The 20,612-nt window shown below is 38.3% G+C and overlaps 1 protein-coding gene across 2 annotated transcripts in view; it reads left to right on the forward strand.

Moving 5' to 3' along the window:
* The window catches only part of OLFM3 (olfactomedin 3), a gene marked incomplete at both ends in the record, with an annotated part of 67,037 nt that overhangs the window by 36,412 nt on the left and 10,013 nt on the right, over positions 1-20,612 (forward strand). The window contains 4 exons of one of the 2 annotated variants that reach the window (XM_082003255.1): positions 7,696-7,952; positions 12,615-12,761; positions 14,999-15,154; positions 19,227-19,446. In XM_082003255.1, the coding sequence (XP_081859381.1) occupies positions 7,824-7,952; positions 12,615-12,761; positions 14,999-15,154; positions 19,227-19,446 (652 nt within the window). Of the gene's footprint in view, positions 1-7,695; positions 7,953-12,614; positions 12,762-14,998; positions 15,155-19,226; positions 19,447-20,612 lie in introns of those variants that run through there. The other variant, XM_082003256.1, reaches the window with a different exon arrangement.

The following is a 20,612-nucleotide window of genomic DNA, read 5'->3' on the forward strand; positions in this document are numbered from 1 at the left end:
TATAGAGTCTTGACAATTATCTCCATCAGGAAATAAAAGGAGGATAAAGCCATGTATTTCTGTAATGCAAAGCTGTTAATTTACAAAAAACATACGAAGACCTGTTTGTCAGAATACAGCAGAAATCAAAAACCAGTAGATGGTTCCTTTGCTCTCAGTTCCAAAGATAGCACTTAGCCAAATGCGAATACAACTATACTACTAAATAAAAAGGAGACGAGACACTCTATTGACCCTGAGGCACAGCTTCTTTCCACACACCAAAACTATTCTCTTTACCTCCTGAAACACTGCATCCATGTCCAAACCATCACACTCCGAATCATGCCCAGGCATAACTGAAAAGGTAATCAGGGAGGGTGTTAACTACAAGCGGTATTGTTTGCTATGGGCCAGTGTCCAACCCCACGTCCCAACCCTGTTGCATTTTTAAGTACAGACATAGTCCATTATTCTTTTCCCAAAGCCAAAATTCCCCCTTTATAGGGAATTTTATTTTACAAACCTTTTCTACTTTCTGTATTTTTGTCAGCTTCTCACTCAGAAAGATTCAAGGAGATTTTAAAAAGGGACCGAACAAATTTACCTGTGGCTATTAAATGTGACAGTCCACAGAGAACCTCCACCTTAGGGGTCTGTAACTGCTGACTGCCAAAAGCTGTAAGCATATGTTAACCAGAGGAAGGTTCAGTTATACTGGCCATTTTCACACAGTCTAAATAGACTTCTGTCCGAATTATCTTAGGTCTCTGTTTTCTGACATCTAATTGCAGTCAGAGCTACCTGAAACCGCTTGGTTTATTAAATTACAACAGAATTCACTGATTTTCATGGCTCAAGCTCTCCTCCAGGATTATATATGATCTAACTTCATGGTGAATTTTAGCTTTAGACATCTTAGAAGAACCAAGTTTATTTTTAAATTTATTCTCAATGAAAGCCAGCTCATCTGCCTAACCTGCCCTCAGCAGAATATGTATTTTGAGGATGGAACAAAGACAAAATTACACATGGTTAAAAACCTTAAGCATGAGGATTACTCCAGGAGGAAAAGTGCATAAATCCTTATATCCAATTCCTACAGTTTTCAAAAGATCATCAAAACTGCAGGACTGTGAGACGCCCAACTAATTCCAGACCCAGGACCATCCAACACTGCACCCTGCCATTCTGTAGATGTTCATAGCAAGAGGAGGGATCCCAGCATACTCCAAAAGCATGCAGATTCCCAGCTTCTGTTGAAGAGAAAAGGACTCTCTGCACAACCTTTAGTCATTCTCTACTAAACAGATATCTCTTTATATTTTAGAAAATAAGCTTTTTAAGTAAGCATGAATAACCTTGATCACCCAGAGAAATAAAGCGGGCAGAAAGGAAAAGGATGATTTCACTCTTTCACCCATTAGATCCATCATCATATAACAGATTTGAGGAAAAAGCTTGTGAGGTTTTACTGAGTATCTGATATAAATGTTACTGAAAATTAAAATGGTAGGAAATCAACTGAAGTTTGTGGTTTCATTTCAATTAGTCCTTCCCTGCCCATTTTTTTTCCCCGCAGCTGTTTCAATTAACTGCAAACTTCCCTAAAGCACACTGCCCAGCTTGCTTCTAGTTTCAGGCAATTCTCATAATGAACTAAGCCCACTGTAGACACACTACTTTGTTTTCTAGAAAGCATGTTCCTGGTTTATTCCTACCTATTCTCTTGTGTTCTGATGTTAGCAATTCCCAAGTGTACAGAGTAACAATGTCTTCATTCAAAGGAAGCTCCCTGAAGCCTGAAAAATGAACAAGCAGATAGCTAAGACCACTTCAGAAAGAATGTCACCTCAATAGCATTGGTGTAGAAGCATGTAATGGACTTTAAAAATCCCTTGCTCAATACTTTTACTATCAGTGGAGTTGCCTGACTGAAGAATGTCACTGTGTATGCACAGATGAGCTGGTGAAAGGCTATTCTCTAGAAAAGGGCATGTACCTCTCAGTCTGCTCTTTACAAAGGACCTGGATATTACTACTTACAAGTAACACTGCAAAGCCATAGGGTTTTGTTGAACAAAAACATAGACTTAGATGAAGCAGCTAATGTTTTCTCAGTGTTTCTAAATTCAGAGACTCTGAATTGAACTGAAAGGGCACAGATGTACTTGCTCAGTCCACATGAGCTCTATGAATTTTAATTGCTATACAAATTCTGAGAACATTGCTTTATACATGCATTAACTTTATATGAATAAATAATAAAGCTCAGGAACATGACTAATGTACTGATACACATTTTTTAAAACCAATGTACTACTGAGTCAGCACCAGAATATATCACATGAAGAAAAAGAATTCTATACACTATAAAAGAACAACACTGTAACAAGGGACGCTTCCACTTTTACGCATGATCTAATTTTCAAAACCTAGCCTGTCAAAGTATAAACTTACTAAGATTCCTGACTTTGCTCTGCTTCAAGGGAAGCTATTTCAGACATCTGAGCTGTATTGGGTTTTCATGGCCAGGTTTTGGTAGCTGGGGTGCTATAGGGGTGGCTTCTGTGAGAAGCTGCCAGAAGCTTCCCCTATGTCCCATAGATCTGGTGCCAGCCGGCTCCATGACGGACCTGTCGCTGGCCAAGGCCGAGCCCATCAGTGACAGTGGTAGCGCCTCTGGGATAGCAGAGTTAAGAAGGGAGAAAAAACCTGCACAATGGCAGCCGGAGAGAGTGATGAGAATATGTGAGAGCAACAGCTCTGCAGACACCAAGGTCAGGGCAGAAGGAGGGGCAGGAGGGCTCCAGGCACCAGAGCAGAGATTCTACTGCACCCTGTCCCCCTGCAGCCCATGGAGCACCATGGTGGAGCAGATCTCCACCTGCAGCCCACGGAGGACCCCACACTGAAGCAAGTGGATGTCTGAAGGAGGCTTTGATCCTGTGGGAAGCCCGCACTGGAGCAGGTTCCTGGCAGTACTTGTGACCCCACAGAGGACCCACGCTGGAGCAGTCTGTTCCTGAAGGACTGCTCCCTGTGGACAGGACCCAGGCTGGAGCAGTTTGTGAAGAACTCACATTGGAGAAGTTCCTGGAGGACTGTCTCCCGTGGGAGGGACCCCAGGCTGGAGCAGGGGCAGAGTGTGAGGAGTCCTCCCCCTGAGGAGGAAGGAGTGGCAGAGACAACGTGTGATGAACTGACCACAACCCCCATTCCCTGTCCCCCTATGCTGCTGGTGGGGAGAAGGTAGAGAAATCAGGAACAAAGCTGATCTTGGGAAGAAGGGAGGTATGGGAGGGGAAGGTGTTTTTTAAGATTTGGTTTTATTTCTCATTATCCTACTCTGATTTGATTGGTAATAAATTAAACTAATTCCCCCAAGTTGACTCTGTTCTGCCTGTGACAGTAATTGGTGAGTGATCTCTTCCTGTCCTTATCTCGACCCACAAGCTTTTTGTTATATTTACGGCAAAATACAGCTAAAATTATTGTAAAGTTTTAGTTCCTTAACAGAAAGGTTTTTCGAACATTTCTACAGTTCTGATAAGAACACAAAAAAAATACAGTTCCAGTGAGTATTTCCACTGTTCAGGAAAGAAACCTTTTCAGAGACATGTCATCTTCACAGATGTCTTCTCTTACAATACTACTCCGAAGCGACTATTTGACAAATGAGTGCATGAAATGACGAATATTAGATACATAGAATATTGACTATTACACTGAACAAGTAATATCCCTTGTCTAGAGGAAAGCTGTAACCTGTGTAAACAAACCCAAGTTTCGCATTAAATTTGCAGTGGTACAGGACACAGCTGCCACGTACGTACTTACAGTCCTAGAACAGCTTTGCAGCCTTCCAGTGAAAGCTACGCTACTGTCGGCCCCTGGGTAGGGCTGCATTAGCAGACTCACGTATCCCTCTACAACCTGCCACCATCCCTGCACTGCAGTGCAAACGTGCTTTAAAGCCCTTGCGCAGTTCTATATGGGATCGAACTTCAGCACCATGGGGATACCAACTATATGGTAATTTTAAATTACATAATCAGCCAAGAGTACTGGAGGATTATCTCCTGCTGCACTCTTTAAAGATGTATCGAACAGCAATACCGGGAATCACACATCAGCAGGTTTTCTCTTTAGCGGGTAAGCTAGCTGGAAGAAAATAAAGTTCCAAACTATGTTAAGGAATACTCTATCACAAGAACCAAACAGCGTATCATCTCTTAGGAATAATCATAGTAACCAGTGTTCTTTGCAGGAGTTGACAATACACTGGATTAAGGATAATCAGCAGTAATTATTCATTTGGGCTCCAGAAAAGCCTTTTATTGTCTTTTGAATGTACTTTGTGTCCAAGGTTAAAACAGTCAGGAGAGGACAGATTATGTTCTTTTCTGGTACAGAAAATGTTTGAGAGAAGAAAACCAAAAATATTAACAGCTGCAGCTCAATGTGGTAAAAAAAAAAATTACTTTAAGAAGTGTGTTGGAACTGGAGGAAATCAATGTGCTTACTAAACTTCTGAAAGAAGACAGGAACAAAAAAGGTGATAAAACTGGTGAATGACAATCTTTTTTGTCTTAGGTCTAGAGAGGATGCTGAGGTGTTTCAGAAGAACTCAGTAAAACCAGAAAATTATGCAACATTGCCAAATGTTACCTAATCCATATTGGAAGTAACTGATGGAGCTACTCAGGAAATTTATAAATTGCCAATGAAGTGCAACAGTTCAGCAAAAAGTCTGATTCATGATGTCATTCTGGAGGGTTCAATACACAATTCTGTTCAGTGGGCAACTTTGAGCCTATCTCCACAGAAACACAAACTCTTTTTCAAAGACTGAAACACCTCCACTCGCTATGCCCTTCATCAGGCTGAGGTAACGCCTGACTGACCTCTCAGACTCAAGGCACCATATCAAGAGCGTCTTGCCACAGGGTCTCTGTCTTCAGAGAAATATACATAATGTCCACCATCACACAACCCAAGCTATTATGAAATTTATCTTCGAAAATACGCTGAGTAAAACAGTTGCCATTACAGAACTATGAAACTCAGGAGTACGTCTGAAGCTCTGGATCCAGCAGCACATCCCCATACCACCACAAACCCATACCAGCCTGAAATGTGGCACATACCAGCCATCGTTGCATTCTGGTTTTCACATAAGGAAACCTAGATGTCTGGCTGGAGCCAGTGTATCGCAGCAGTTGCTTACTCCAGACAAGCAGGAGGCCAAGGCCCTAGAACACACCCCAGGGGCTAAGCACAGACACCACTACAAAAGTTGATTTATGAAACTTAATGCTGCTATTGAGTCCTTTGGAGTCAACAGAACAACAGAAAGTAGTCTCATCACTGGCTCTCAAAATGTATCAACAGGGTTATGAGATTTAACAAAACTGAGTTGTTTCATGAGCTCGATCACCATATTTGCAGTATCTAAATGCATTGATGAAGGGTTTTTTCATTGAAGTAGCTGAAAGCAATTCTGGTTGTTGAAAGCAGATGAAGGTTATAATCTTTAAAAAAAAGGGGGGGGGTTTCAATGGAAAATTGCAGATTTAGATTGAACACAGCATTTCTCAAATTTGCAATCTAATCATGACTTCCGGTAAGTATGTTTTCCACGCAAGACCTAATTAAACTGTGAACTCCATGCCAGTGGATGTTGTGCCTCCAAAAAGTACAGATGAGTTTAAAAGTTACTTGAGAAATTCATGGAAGAAAGCATCATGAAAAAGACTGTTGAATACAAAGTTACAACCTCTGGCCCAGTAAACACCACAGTTTGTTGGAAGTTAGGCCAAGGAAAGTATTGCTATGTGTGTGTTCTCTTCCTACACTCCTCTTTTAAGCATCCACTGCTGGCCATCGCTAGAGAAAGGATCTAGGATCAAGGAGACTGATCCAGTGTAGCATTTTTTTACTGGTGTGCTTTTTTTGGAACCGAGCAAAAAAATAGACATGAGCATCATCAACTAGCAGGTCATATTTTGAAAGCAATCCGAGTTCTCTGGAGAAAACACCCTTGTGTTTTATTTTATACCAGGAGTTTTGATATCAATTAGACAAAGTATGTGAAATAAGTCAAAATCCATGCAAACAAGTGTGTGCATTCAACATGGCACATTACAACATGTTTAGTATTTAATTGATGATCATTTTCATATTTAGGTCTTAGTAAAATGTCTACATATACAGAGAAACTAGCAAAAAGATTATTTTTCTGTGCAGAATCTGTATATAAGAAAACTCATTCTTTCACTGTTTTCAAATGCATCTCCTCAGTGAATTAGTTTTTTTGAGTATTTCAAATATTTCACAGCTCAGCTTACTGTGTAACTCCCAGAAAACATTTAATATTTGGATGCACAGAATTTCTCTCTGTATTCTACTGCTGGAAGACTCCCTATAAAATTATATCATAACTCTCAATGTGTTTTTCAATTTCTTTTTAAAAATTGATTTTCCATGAGTCTTCATTAAACTGCAGAGATTTATTGAAATAATTCTGAATAAATGTTGGAAGAGAAAAGTCTAGCCTGAATGTGGAGTACGAGCTCTGAGAATCTGAAAAACTGTTTGTAGAGTTTTACTAACTTTAACAAATGCATTCATGATCATACACTCCTATAAAAATGCATCCCTTCAGTTTCACTACACGTTTCCTTCATGCAAGCTGCCAAAATTCCTTAAGAAAAATACAGGCTTTTGGAAGCTAATTTAGAAACAAAGTCAGCCCATAAATGCCTCTGGGAAAAATACAGTAGTCTATCTCTCTGCAAACTTTTAAGCAAGCTCTCTCTAAAGTAATTGCTGTTAGAAATCCTTGCTCAGCATTTCTTCTTCTTCTTAAAATAATTCTAGAAAAGTAAAACTACACCAAAGCACAACGATTTCTACAGACTTTTTCTGGTTTTTTTTCCCCCACACGCTTGCTAAATTCATGAAAAAGATAAATTGCTACTGAACCTGGAGATCATTCTACAGGACTAGAGAAAGTAGATTTAACAGCAGATTAGAGATAAGAGAAGCTTCAAAATGCTAAAACGCTCCAAGAGCAACCCACAATTTGTCTTCTATTCCCATCCAAACAGCAATGAAGACACACAGAGTCTGCCAGCCCTGGATGTAATGCAATAACTGTCAGCATAAAAACTTGTAAACTAACAAAAACACTGAGAAATGTGAATCTTTACTGCTTAAAAGACCTTTTATGAACAACAAATATCTTAATAACAAGCTGTGCAAATTATAAAGTCGCTGATGTTTGAAATTCATGCGAGATCAACAAATCAAGGAAGGTTCAGAAAGGTTTCTGGTGTTTTCACGGGCAGGCTGACAGTCCTCCCCCTTCCCCATCCACTCAGGCTTTTATCATATTTAGCAACAGAACCGAGCATATTTCTACCAAAGCAGTGATGGGGAGTGGGGGCTACTTGTGTTTGGGTTTGTGACTGGGCTTTTGCATTTCAGACCGGAACACAGACCGCTCTGCAAGGACTGAACTAATTAAGTGCTAATTGACTCTCTAGCGCCTATAAAGAGGTAATTCACCCATGCCATCTCCCACTGGAAACTGCAGTGATGATTAGCACAGAAAAGACTGCTTATTTAGTGGTCAACATAAAATGGTCATAAGTATTAGTTAGTAAGAGCAGAAAGACAGAGGGCAAATAAGGATACGAGTGTCTTTAATGGATGATTAAATCTGGGCAGCTTGATCTCCTTTCACGCTGTGGATGTTGTGTGCTGCAGTCACGCCTCTCGCTGCCAGCCTGCACTGGGATGATAATGAGTCAGTTTGAAAACTCATTAGCTCCACAGCAATGAGTCCTCCACTGCTGAAGCTTGGTGCTGTTCTTAGTACCATGGCAATGATCTCTAACTGGATGTCCCAAACTCTCCCATCTCTGGTAGGATTAAATACCACCAGAATAACCACTTCAGATACTCTAGTAAGTAGCTGTGATGTGTTGCAAGCCATCTTAATGCTGAAGTAGTATTTAAGTGCCAGCAAAAGCTTTAGTTTGTTGCCTCTTTGTAAAACTCTTTTTAAGGTACTAATCTTGCTATCGTCACATAATGCATGCTTCTCTTTGGGCATCAGAAAACGGCACATTGGTGAGCATGTTGTAGTCTTACTATGAAAGGAAAGATTTTAAAATAGCATCCTTCAATATTTAAGAACAAATGCCTTCATCTTGAGCATGAAATGCTAAAAGTAGTACAGCAATGTCATTTCATTTGTCTAGACTTTTTTCCTATGTTTACTGTTCCAGAAAAATGTATTGCATTATTAAGAAAGAAAAAAAAAAAATCCATCAGTAGGTTTCTTTTTTTCTGAATAATGTTATATATCAGCTAATCACTACAGTATGCAAAGGGGTCTGATTATTTCTCATTTTTCTTCATCAGAGTACAGTTAAGCAAATAAATAGCTATTAGAAACAAAATAAAATTGGTACTAGGAGATTGGGTACCAGAATTTTAGAAAGGCTGATATAGGAATAATACAAATATCACTTTGTATTGTTGATGCTCGTATACAGCAGCCTTTGTTAATGAAGACCTACAGAAAAGCTCTGATTAACTACTCATGGAAAGCCTAAAAATTAAAGTAAGACTTTAATTGGACAACAGGGAATACTATACTGATATTCATAAATTAAACTAGAACACCATTTTCCTGAATGTTTAGTAAAACACTCTGTGTATCTTTTTGTGTAACTGCAATCAGATGTTTATATAATGTTATGTAAAATGTAAATTTAACTATTTGTACAGTAGTTCACTATGCTCAGAACTTAGTTTTTTAGTTGTAACTAAAAACGATGCATCTACTAATCAGCATTTAATCAATTCAATATATGCATGCAGGAAAAACATTACTGCAGAAAATCACTGCATTTAGACTTCAAATGTTACTACTTTAAAATTAATTAAATGATGTTGTAAGAAAGAATTCTGTTGTGTTTTACAGCAGCAAGAAGATGAAAAGACAAGAAAAAGCTCTATTTTATTTTCCTGAAATGTAACTTGTGCTCATTGAACTACAAAATATATTGCTGGTTCTTGTGGCAATATGATATTACAAGTAGTAAAGTTCCCGACCACATTTAAATCAAAGTTTAAAGTTGCAATGGAGTAACTATAAGATGCACCGTAGTTATTACAACACACACGTACATATATATGTGTGTATGTGTGTATAAATAGATACGAGTATTAACAAGTTCAGATTCCAAGTAGTGTAAACTGTCATGCTTCCCTTGGCTACAACAGAGCACTGCTGATATAAGTGCCTCCTAAGTATTATTTCAGTAACGCTCTTTGCCCTCATTGAATTGGAGTTACATGCATATTTTGCATTTCAAGACGGGGTAGCAGGAGTGCCAGTAGAGCTGGGAAACAATCATAAAAACCTGCTCATCTGAGCTCGGCAACATCTGCCAAGTAAAAAAAAAAAAAATCTGAACTTCAATCATGTGGGGTTCTTTTTGCATAAAACCAAGCACCCCAGATCTGCTACCTTTCTCTAAACTTTAGATGTTGGCTGAGAGACTTCATGCCCTGAGTGCTCAGTAATACTGAGGTCATCACTGACTGGTTTTTAACTGCCATCAAGAGTTATCCACTGGTATCTTGTCCAGCGAACAATGCAGCACATGCACTTCTCCAGAAGTTCTCTCCTAGCACATACATAGCTCAGAAATTGTGTATACTGTACCAGGAAAAAAAGAACAAAGAGTCCCGATTTCCTCCCGTCAGCTGGAAGAACTGTACAAGGAGGTGGGGTCAGGGAAAGGGCCTCCTCTTTTCAGCTCTATTCCAGTCCCAGGATTGAAACTGCAAGACAAACTGAAAAATACTGTTTATATTTAAGCAACCATATTAAGTATACATACTGCCATTTGCCCTACCACTAGTAATAATCGAGGTAACTATAACTGTTTTATCAGAATATATAAAAGTACAGGTGAAAAAATAAATCTTTTGGAGGTAAGTGAAGCGAGTCAGTAGCACAGCAGCCTGCCAAGGCAATGATTAATATTGGTCTTTGTAGGGACTCCTCTGTTTTCCCCAGATTTTCAAGAACTAGCATAATTTATTATTGTTGCTGTTCTCCACGTGTTTACTTGTTTGTTTGCTAAGGCCTGTCAGCAGTAAGCCTGCATTTGAAGAACAGATTCAGTAGCTTCTGTAAGGTTTTGATGCCTTCTAGCTCCTTCCCTGCACAGGTAGGGATTAAATGTCAAACTAAAAAAAACCAAACAACGTGGGGGGGGGGGGGGGGGAAGGCAAAGTGCACCAGCACACACGCGCTCGTTTTTCTCTGTGATCGCTCATGTTACCCATCCTAATTAATGAAGGAACCCTAATGGCCCAAACACAGGGAACCATAGAATACCGTGAAGAACTGTACCCTACATTGTAGCACTGTGCGAGCACTTATTTATGCACAGGCAGCCAACAGCCATGCACTCGTGTTTGGCCTGACAGTCTCTCTGTGAGAAGTATTTCCCCAAATACCAGTTACTTTTTTAAATCAAGCCGTATGTTAGACACCATAAGAAAATATCTGCTAAGTTAATCAATAAAGGTGGGGGTTTTTTCCCTTCGATAAAGCAGAGAGACACACTCATTACATCATTAGAATATAGAAGTACCTTTGATAACACAGCCTGGATTATAATGGCTTAACTATAGATTATGCATGATCCTGGTATCTCATCCATTCTCCACTGTAGAAAACTTACTTGAATGCAGTAATACCAGTCGCTACCAATCTAAATGTAGCAGGTATAAGGCTCAAATATCACAATTTTTCATACACTCATAATTAAGTATTTCTGTCCTAAAGGAATTATAATCACAAGCTTTAGGTTCCTGAACTTCAACAAAAATTCAGTTTCCTTGCTCTTGCATGACAAGATTGTCTGGGTGTACGTTCTACAGAGAATCATGAAACTACGGGAGTGAATTAGCTTACACTTTGCAAGGGTCACCAGCCTTGATAGGCTTCACTTGTTCTAGCTTGCAATTTTAGTAGCTGCTCAAAGCCAATTTAAATTGTATCTGCAGGTGTAATTTTGTTTAGGTTTTTTTGTTCTCCATGTCTTAAACTAGGTCCCCTTTGGCCTAAAAGTTAAGGCAAAGAGAACACTGTAGAGGCAGTATAATTTAGTACTGAACTCTGGATATGCCTTTCTAGCAAACCCTATGGCAAGTTCAGCTGTCCTCTTTTTATAGTCATCTACATTATGACACTTCATTTTTCCTTGCAAAACAAGGGAACAGTACAATTTTGATTTTTCAATTAACTCCACAGTAGAAGAGGTCACTGCTGTCTCCAATGATTTCTTCAGAAGAGTCTGTGCTCTTTTCTAACCTCAGCCTACAGAGATATTGCACCTCTTCTCATGTGAGGAACTCTGCAACTTATTCAGCATTAAGCCACCAGTAAAGCATCAACATCAAAGTTCGCCAGTTTAAATAATCACCCTCTGTGCTGACACTAACTACAATTTTATAATATAACTAGTAATTGATTCCAGCTGTGTCCAGACCAAAATTACTTCAGTGGCATCCATTAGCATCTGCACTATGAAGTTCAGTAGTCAATACTATATTATTAGGAAAGAATAATGCATGATTAACTTCAAATTACAGATTAAGAAGAAAGTAACATAATTACTTCTTGTGTCCATTAGTTTTAATTCCATCCCCTGAATCTTTTCCATCAGCTAATTATACTGCTTTCTCTTATTCTTATGCTGTGTATTTCTATACATCCCATTAAACAGACAGATAGCTACTCTCACAAGGTATTGCACAAACTTTAAATGCAGCGCAGCTTTAGCCTGCTCTGCAAGAAAATGTGATTTTTTTGCTTTTCTTTCTCGGTGGTGCTTGCTGTAAAAAAGAATAGGTTAGGAATTTGCAGAATTCTTCCGCCCCAGTGAAGGATGTGCAATGTCTTACTTGCACTATGCCATGCTTGCCCTGACCCCCATTCACCTAAACTAACCAGATGCTTTCCAGTGCTACCCTGCAGCAAGTCTCTCTTCCCTCCGGTGTATGTGCAGTGAAGTCAATGGAGAACAGTTTTCTCTATGCTGCATCTTTAAGAGCAAACCTGCTAACCCACATCCTCAACCACTTCTGAGCCAATTCCCAACGCGTGAGTCACATACATTGTGTTCTCTCTTTTGGGGTTTTATAGTTGTTCTTTTCTGTCTTTGTTGTTTCCATTAGTCTAAAGTAAAAGTCATTCAGGCTGAAAAGACATGTTTGTTCTCTGTTGATGAAAAACTGTAACATCCCTTTGCAAAGAATTAACTAGCTTGTGCTGAATCATAAGCAGACAACTGTTCTCAACCACCCTGGAAACAATGTATGCTGGACACTTCTAGAGAACTATTACAAAGGTGTGAGGTATGACAAAACCGTGTGAAACCACCGATGTAATTAGTTAAGAGAGTAACAAGTGTTGACCAGAAGAAACCTCACTGCAAACCTATACTGCAAAAATAAACAAAAATAGTGTCAGGTTTTTTCAGACAACAATAAAAAAAGTCAGTTCAGTTCCATTTATTTTTATTATTCTGTTGTTACAGACTCAGATTAGCCCCAAAGAAGGGTGGCAAGTTTATAGCTCAGCCCAGGATCCTGATGGCCGTTGCATTTGCACTGTTGTTGCACCTGAACAAAACCTATGTTCAAGAGATGCCAAAAGCAGGCAACTCAGACAACTGCTAGAGAAGGTAAGTCTTCCCAACAAATTCCTCCTTTTGACCACTAAACTTCCTGCGGAAATCCACTCCTTTCTCTCTAAGTTTAATACATAATGGAATACTAAAGAGTTATCTAATCAAAATATTTCTTCAGGGTATATCCCCTACCTGTGTTTTCTCACCACAGACCATTATCTATTTTCCTTATAAACACACCTTTCCCAACCTAAGTCGCTTTTCTAGCAAACTGAAGTTGCATCTTCTCTCCTGTTCAATACACAAAATTCTTCCTTACACACAGACAAGGACTGATTTTTCTCTGTAAAAAGTTACAAATCCCACCACAAACTGGTTAGTTGCTGTGGGATTTAAACTACAGCTTCTGCTTCAATCATGTAAGACTCTTGAAGGTCATTCCTTGTCTCTCACCAAAAAATAAGAAGATATAGTCCTGACAGCATCTACAGACTATACAGAAGAGAAACAGTTCTAATTTTCTTTCATCTGTTCTTTCCTCAAATAATACTATTTATACATTCTCTGGTGATGCAAGTTTTCCCCAAACAACCGAGTTTTTATTTGCAGTATTACTCACTATCGCATGTATAGTAAAATCAGTGGAGTGTTATTTTGCCACAACTGAAAAAATGCTGCAACCATGAAAACACGAACTATTGCTCCGCGTTCCCTGTATAAGTAATGAAGGTTATAATTACTGTATTACAGCTAGTGATACAGAATCTGAGGTCCGAGAGAGTGTTTGAACAGCAGCAGAAAGGAGATTTAAAAATATGAATTTTTTGCACACAGTTTTCAGTATTTTTCTAGCTATAGAAAATTCACTCCAGTGCTAATAAAGCGCCAGACTGCTGCAGATTTTCCCTCCCTAAACCTCCACGAACTTCAGCAGGGACCTAGTTTCAGGTTGCGACAGGGCCCATAGCATGAGATGCAGGGAGAGGACAGATGAACCAGCATGCAGAGGAGGAGCTACCTTCTCTCACGTTGTCTGTTTACTTCACAGAGGAAGACTTTAGTCCCCAGAATCTTTGCTGTGGTGTATTTCCCACACACTGAAGTATTAATGTAAAAAAACCTTTCTTTTGGGGTGGGTGCTGGAGGGGTGTTAAGATCTCAACATAGTTTTTGAGCTGCCACAGGAAAGAATCTAAATCATCAGTCTCTAAAAGTTGTTTTCTCATGATTAGAACTGTGGTAATTATGGGTCTGTAAAGTCATATTATTACTTCACTAAGTCCATGCAGTCATTTAAGTAGAGCGTCTCTGTGAATGCTGCTTCTGACAAGTGGAAACACTCAGACTTCTTCCAGGACCTGAAGGACTTCATTGCCTGCTTTCAACAATTATAAAGCAAAGAAATAACAAAAATTAGGGGTTTTTTTATTAAAAATACTTTCTAAGAACTGCTAATGGCACCTGTGCAATAAGTAATATATACTATTTTTAAGGGTATTTTAAAAGTATTTCCTGAATCCACACATTCTGTAGGTCACAATATATTAGTTTCAAAAAGGAGTATCAGTTCAAACATTGCATACTCTCACAAACAACAGGAATACTGCAGGGTTTGTCTTTTATTAGGAAGGTAGAATTTTTTTTTTTTTTTTTTTTTTTGCTTGAGCCAAAGTTTCAAGATGGTGCCTAATACATTTGTAGCAGTTTACTTGGATAAAATTTCTAATTTTATATCTACTTACAAAATCATGAGCAAACACCTATTTGATCATGGGCACACCTCAGCTTATCTCTGGATAGTCTCATGAATTCCTTATACCTAGTTATTACATAAATGGCTACTATCAATAAAAATTATGCTCTTCATTCATACTAACGACAATCTCCACCTCTCAGCCCTGTCCCTCCTGAAGTGCTCTGGAGGAAACGTGCTATATAGCACATCCTGAAGAGCAGTCAGCATCTACCACAAGTGAGAGAGACTCCACTGCCTAACAGCCTTTATTGAGCCCCTTGATAATGGTGCTGAAAGGATCTCAATCTCCCTCTACCTCGAAGAAGCTAGTCCAAATCATTTATGGCTTTGACGTCTTGCTCCCGATAGCCCCGTTAGCCCTGGTCCCCAATTTTAGACCGTCAGCAGTTACCCAATTTAAAACTATAGTGTGGCATACATGACTCTCAACTAAAACATTGTCATAAGCACATTTTATTGCCTGACTTTTAACTATCTAGCCAGGAAAAAAGTAAAGCAACAAAGAGTGCATTTAGAGAGTGTTCTTCTTTAACAGGTTCAGAATATGTCCCAATCTATTGAAGTTTTAAATCTACGGACTCAGAGGGATTTCCAGTATGTTTTAAAAATGGAAACACAAATGAAAGGACTGAAGGCCAAGTTCCGGCAAATTGAAGATGATCGGAAGACATTAATGACAAAGCATTTTCAAGTAGGTTTTATTTTAACACTAACTTTGAAAGCCTGCTGGAAGCAATTTACTAAGCAGCAATGCATGGACTGCTAAGATCTCAGCTTGAAACGCTCATACAAGAGCAATATTAAAAAGAAAAGCTTAATAAATCTTTCTTTATGATGATAATCTTTTGCTCTATTCAATTTAATTGTAATAGAGAATAACCATTAATTATTAAGTCATTAGAGAAATGTCACTATAAACAGATTCTTGTTCTTTCTGTATCAATGTGCATGTCATACTGAGAAATGTATATTCATTCAACCTCCAGTGATAAATGGATCCAATGGAATTAATAGCAAACAACTGGAGAGCTCTGCACTTTTACTGTTGCCTGACATTTACCGCAGTTGAAGGGAAGAAAGCCTATAATAAATCAGGTTATTGTAATTTTTATCCAATACAATTAAGATCTAATTTCATGTCTGAAGGTTTGCTATTTTGAATTTGGGGTAGGGGAGGAGGGCAATCATTCCCAGTCACATTGTGTGATTAAAAAAAGACTTCTAAGGAATTTTAATGACAACAAAACCACAAGCCAACCTTTTTGTGAGGAAGAAGGGTTGCAGAGGTTACAAAATAGCATTGTGTATTCTGAAAAAGCTACCTGAACTACTCTTAAGGAAAAAAAATGTTACAAGAGCATATTTAAATATTAAGTCTGATAAATTGATATTTCAAGACAGCAGGACAGGATCTAGAAAATACAGTCTGAGGATTACATTATGTTAACCAAACATATATTTTTAAAGCATTTATGAAAGTTTACATAAAATGGACTTAGTTTTCTAATTAGTGCTAAAGTTAGATACCTAACCAATTATATAGCTAAGGGGTCTAATTTATGTTTCAGAGACACTGAATATGCAATGGGTCTTATAGGAATAAGATAAATGTATCTTCCTCAGTATCAGAATTAAGTACACTAATGGTCTGACTACCGAACTTTATTATTTATGTCATCATTCTTAGTTTAGAGTTTGAGCACATATTTCCAGTTATTTTCAGATAGTAAGAAACGTCTCCACCTTTTTTCCCTTCATCACTCATTGCTACAGTAACAACTTATTTGTCTAAATCCACTGTATATTCTGTATTCTCATTATAGTTTTCCTTGGGAACAAAATATCAAAATTTGAATGTCTGATACATGATGTCCAAGGTAGCAGATTTCTGCAGTACTCCAACCTTTTAAATATTCAATATTTGTATTGGCTGGTCATTTAACTTCAGTTTGACAGTTTGCCTGGAGTATAAAACAGATTTCCAGCCAATCAAATTATAGAATCATTTAAAAGGTCAACATAATACAATACATTGCTGGCTTTCTGAAATTTGATCTACTAAAATTCCAGTGCTTTATCTTTCCTGAGACAAAGAAACTCATTCTGAATATAGCATAACCCCCCATATCAGCAGGCATGAAGTGCCAGAATATGTCTACCACCTATCCATGTTGCAACACAAATTAGTTCTTGTAGCACTCATCATAGCAACAAGCCAGGACTGTCAGCAGAAACCAATAAAATTATTGTCTTTATCAGGAAAATACCAAAACCATCTTTATATCATTTACTGAAGTGAGCTATTCTAATGTTGTGGTTCCATGTTGATGAGAACCAAAGAGGACATACAATCATACTTCAGTCAAATCACCATTTATGCCAGGCAGCAGACAGCAGCTTGCTCAAATGATACCTCATCTGGCATAAACCTTATCAGGAATATAATTCTCTTAGACACGTTTTATCTTCCTGAGCTTTTACACGCTTTGCATTTCTTTACATCATGGTTTACCCATTATTTTTGGCAGTTCACTGCCCCACAGAATCACAGAATCATTAAGGTTGGAAAAGACCTTTAAGATTATCAAGTCCAACCATCAACGCAACACCACCATGCTCACTAAACCATGCTCTGAAGTGCCACGCCCACATGTTTTTGGAACACTTCCAGTGGTGGTGACTCCACCACCTCCCTGGGCAGCCTGTTCCAATGCTTAACCACTCTCTCAGTGATGAACTTAGACCAAAGTAAGTTCATCATTTCAAAATGAAGTTACAAACACTTTGGCTTCTGGAGCTCTACTTTCTATGTCACAAAGCCTACTCTCCTTGTCATCGAGGAAAAAATAACTCTTAATTTTAACAGGCATAAAGTAGGCTCAAGTTAAAGTTTTTAATAAAAACAGTCAAATGAAAATAGTTCTAACTGTAGACAAAATGACTCTTCGTTTCTTTCTGTCCGTTTCAGTAATTCTGCTGCTATAATGTAATTGGAAGACCCCTTGAGAACAGAACCAATGGAACTCCTAATACTCTCAAATCCATTTATAATGACATATCTGCTTATAAATTAAAATGCAATTTTCTAGCTATTTAAGATGACCTTTCTGCAAAATATACTTCCTAACAACACATGTAAGTCTTTATTTTGAGTAAAGAATAATTCCAATATGAAAGCAATTTTTAAAACAATATGGATATGTTAGCTAGGTTATGAAGAGATACTGCAGAACTCTCAAGCTATCTTAGAACGTGTTTTGAGAGGCAAAAATTCAGAGGTAGATCTTCAAGCAGCTCAAATGCTGACACCGCCCATCATCTTCTTTCGCATCTCGTCAGCAAAAATGCATTTGGCATCATCATGTTATTTATTTTGGAAAGGTCCTACCCTGTTTATTGCATCCTTTAGTATGAGTGATGTAACAAACTGTTTGTGCGTGTCTTTGCACACCTCAGTGACTATGCTAACCTCTAACCACATTTGCTTCCGCAACTCTTTCTTGTGCTTGGGCTTCCATTTAGTTCTCTTCTGCTTTCCCTTTTAACCTGCTCACTATCCAGATATTCTTCAGCACTTGATTTTTTTGAACCCTTCAATACCTTCTCCCTGTGTATCCTCATCTGTTCCCAGTCTCTATTACCACCTAATGCTAGTACCTAAACAAATCTTTATTTCCATCCTTTGCCTTGTTTTGTCCAGGCTTGCATCTCCTCATGTCTCTCCAGCATTTGCTCATGGAAGTCCTGCTGTTTCCTCAAAATAGAAAAAGATACACAAATTTCTATACACACATGATACATCAGGGACAAACCTGTCTGCTTTTCAATACAGCAAAGCCTTTTGACTGCAAGGATTCTTTGAGGTTTTCTACAGAATAACCACCAAGCAAAAACCAACCTCAAACAATTAGTTTAAATTTAATAAAGTCCCTATGATTAGTACATTTAAAAGAATAATTAAGAAATGAAAGATGGCCAACCAATATAGGTTACAAACCTAGACAAATTCTCAAAGTATATGACTCGGCAAAAGTCTGAGAAAGGGGCAACACAAGATCCCAAGTGGAGCCTTATTTTATTTAATCAATGTTTAAGAACAGGATTGGCCACGCAACAGCAACTGCACATGGCAAAAAAAAACCTATTTGTGATAGTCCGGAAGAGAAATCAACTGACAAATTCCAAAGGCACCTAGCAATGTAGCAGGATGACAAATACAAAGCGCAGTTAAGAGCCATGGAATTTTTACTTCAGAAGAAAAAGATGCCTATCACTGCAGCCAGAACACAACTAAACAGTGTTCAACTGTTAGCCATTGAGAAAAAAATTAATTCAGTATTTCTAAGGAGTGAAATAGAAATTAACAGCTCACAAACTATGACAGCACTGTAAAACAGGTATGACCTCCTCGAATATCACTGTGTGTTCAGGCCTAATCACCTTCTCCCAAGATACACACACTTAGCAGGGATTTATATCTTCTGGATGGAAAGTCAGACCTTCAACAGGTTTGGTTCAGATCACTTGAAGGTAATTGGGTGCTTTCAGTAGAAAAACTATTCTCTCGTACATTTTATCTACTGCTTACTACCATTAAGTCTGAGGTTTCTAAGACTTTCACAATACTCTAATAACACATCTGTCACCAAAATCTACAATCATTTTAAGTTATTTTAAGAGCAGGCATAAATATTACACTAAAGGGAATTACGGAATGGAAATCCTTTAAACTGCTCTAACGCACATTTGATTGCCTTTAACAGGAGTTGAAAGAAAAGATGGATGAGCTCCTGCCACTGATCCCAGTTCTGGAACAATACAAAACTGATGCCAAATTAATCACCCAGTTCAAGGAGGAAATTAGGAATCTGTCTACTGTCCTCACTGGGATTCAGGAAGAAATTGGTGCTTATGACTATGAAGAATTACACCAGCGTGTACTCAGTCTAGAAACCAGGCTTCGAGACTGCATGAAAAAGCTCAGTAAGTTAACAGTTTCATGGCAAATTTGGTCCATTGGCTGTATATTTTTAGTTGTCTCTATAGGAAGATAAAGATTTCTTTTTTCTTGTTTGATGAAAGCTACATTCTATTCTGATCTGTGCTACCCTAATAAAAGTCAAGAGTAACTCAACCTAAGCCATATCATTCTAAATTTGCACCAGTGTATCTTATCTAATGATGTGCCCTCCTGTATACAGAAGGAATTAAGATGTAAAATTGTAACAGGGAGCAACTTTGAAATCTAAGAGATTTACAATGGTTGGAGAGCTACAAATATTCTTTAAAAAAAGCTCAGACAAGCATTGCTACTTAAGTCATCTTTGGGATGTCAGTGTGAAAAAAATTTAGTGGGAAGTAGACTGGAATCAGTTTTGAGATGTCCACATCAAACCTTGTCATCTTGCTATGACACCCGAGAGGCCACGCAGATTGTACTGTCTTTAGACCTGTAACATTAGCATGAGGAGAGATGTGCCATTCTACAATTTGCAATACAATATAATTAAGCATTACACCTAATTTAAGGGAACAAAGCATGATTTTTGTAGGAAGCACAGCAACTATCTGTTGTGAGCACTGTGCTAGATTTATATCAGGCAGCCTCCATCTTGGTTACTCACATGCTGGCTTTAGTTAGGAAAAGTCAAACAATCAGCATTTCTGAAAAATCAGCGCTAGCTCAGTATCACCTACCTAAACTAAAAGCCTGAAGTATCATTATCAAGTGTCAGCCTAAACTTCCATTATCCAAAGAGGGATAATTAGTATCTGCCTGATTTACAATCCCAATGTAAAGTCCCTATGTCCGTCCCTCTTCCATGCGTGCGTTCTGACACTCCTGAACGGATCACTATTACAATCTGGCTTGCTAGAGCCCAAATCCAGCCCCTCTATGAGAAACAAATGCTTTGCAAGTTAACACCAAACACGAATAAACTAGAAATTCCAAGGTTCAGTCCTGTGATCAGTATCTCAGTTATCAAGTGTGGGATGTTTACTTTTAAATGCTACACATATGTTTTTAACTCGATAAGCAGTGTCTCTATTTTTGTGAGGCAATGGAATGAGAAAAATCTAGGTTAGGTTAGCCTCTTAAATTATTTATTTTCAATTTCCTTATCTCACACTAGAAGTAACAGTGATGA

This window comes from Phaethon aethereus (genome assembly GCF_964289735.1).
Source record: "Phaethon aethereus genome assembly, chromosome: 8".
NCBI classification, from domain to species: Eukaryota; Metazoa; Chordata; class Aves; order Phaethontiformes; family Phaethontidae; genus Phaethon; species Phaethon aethereus.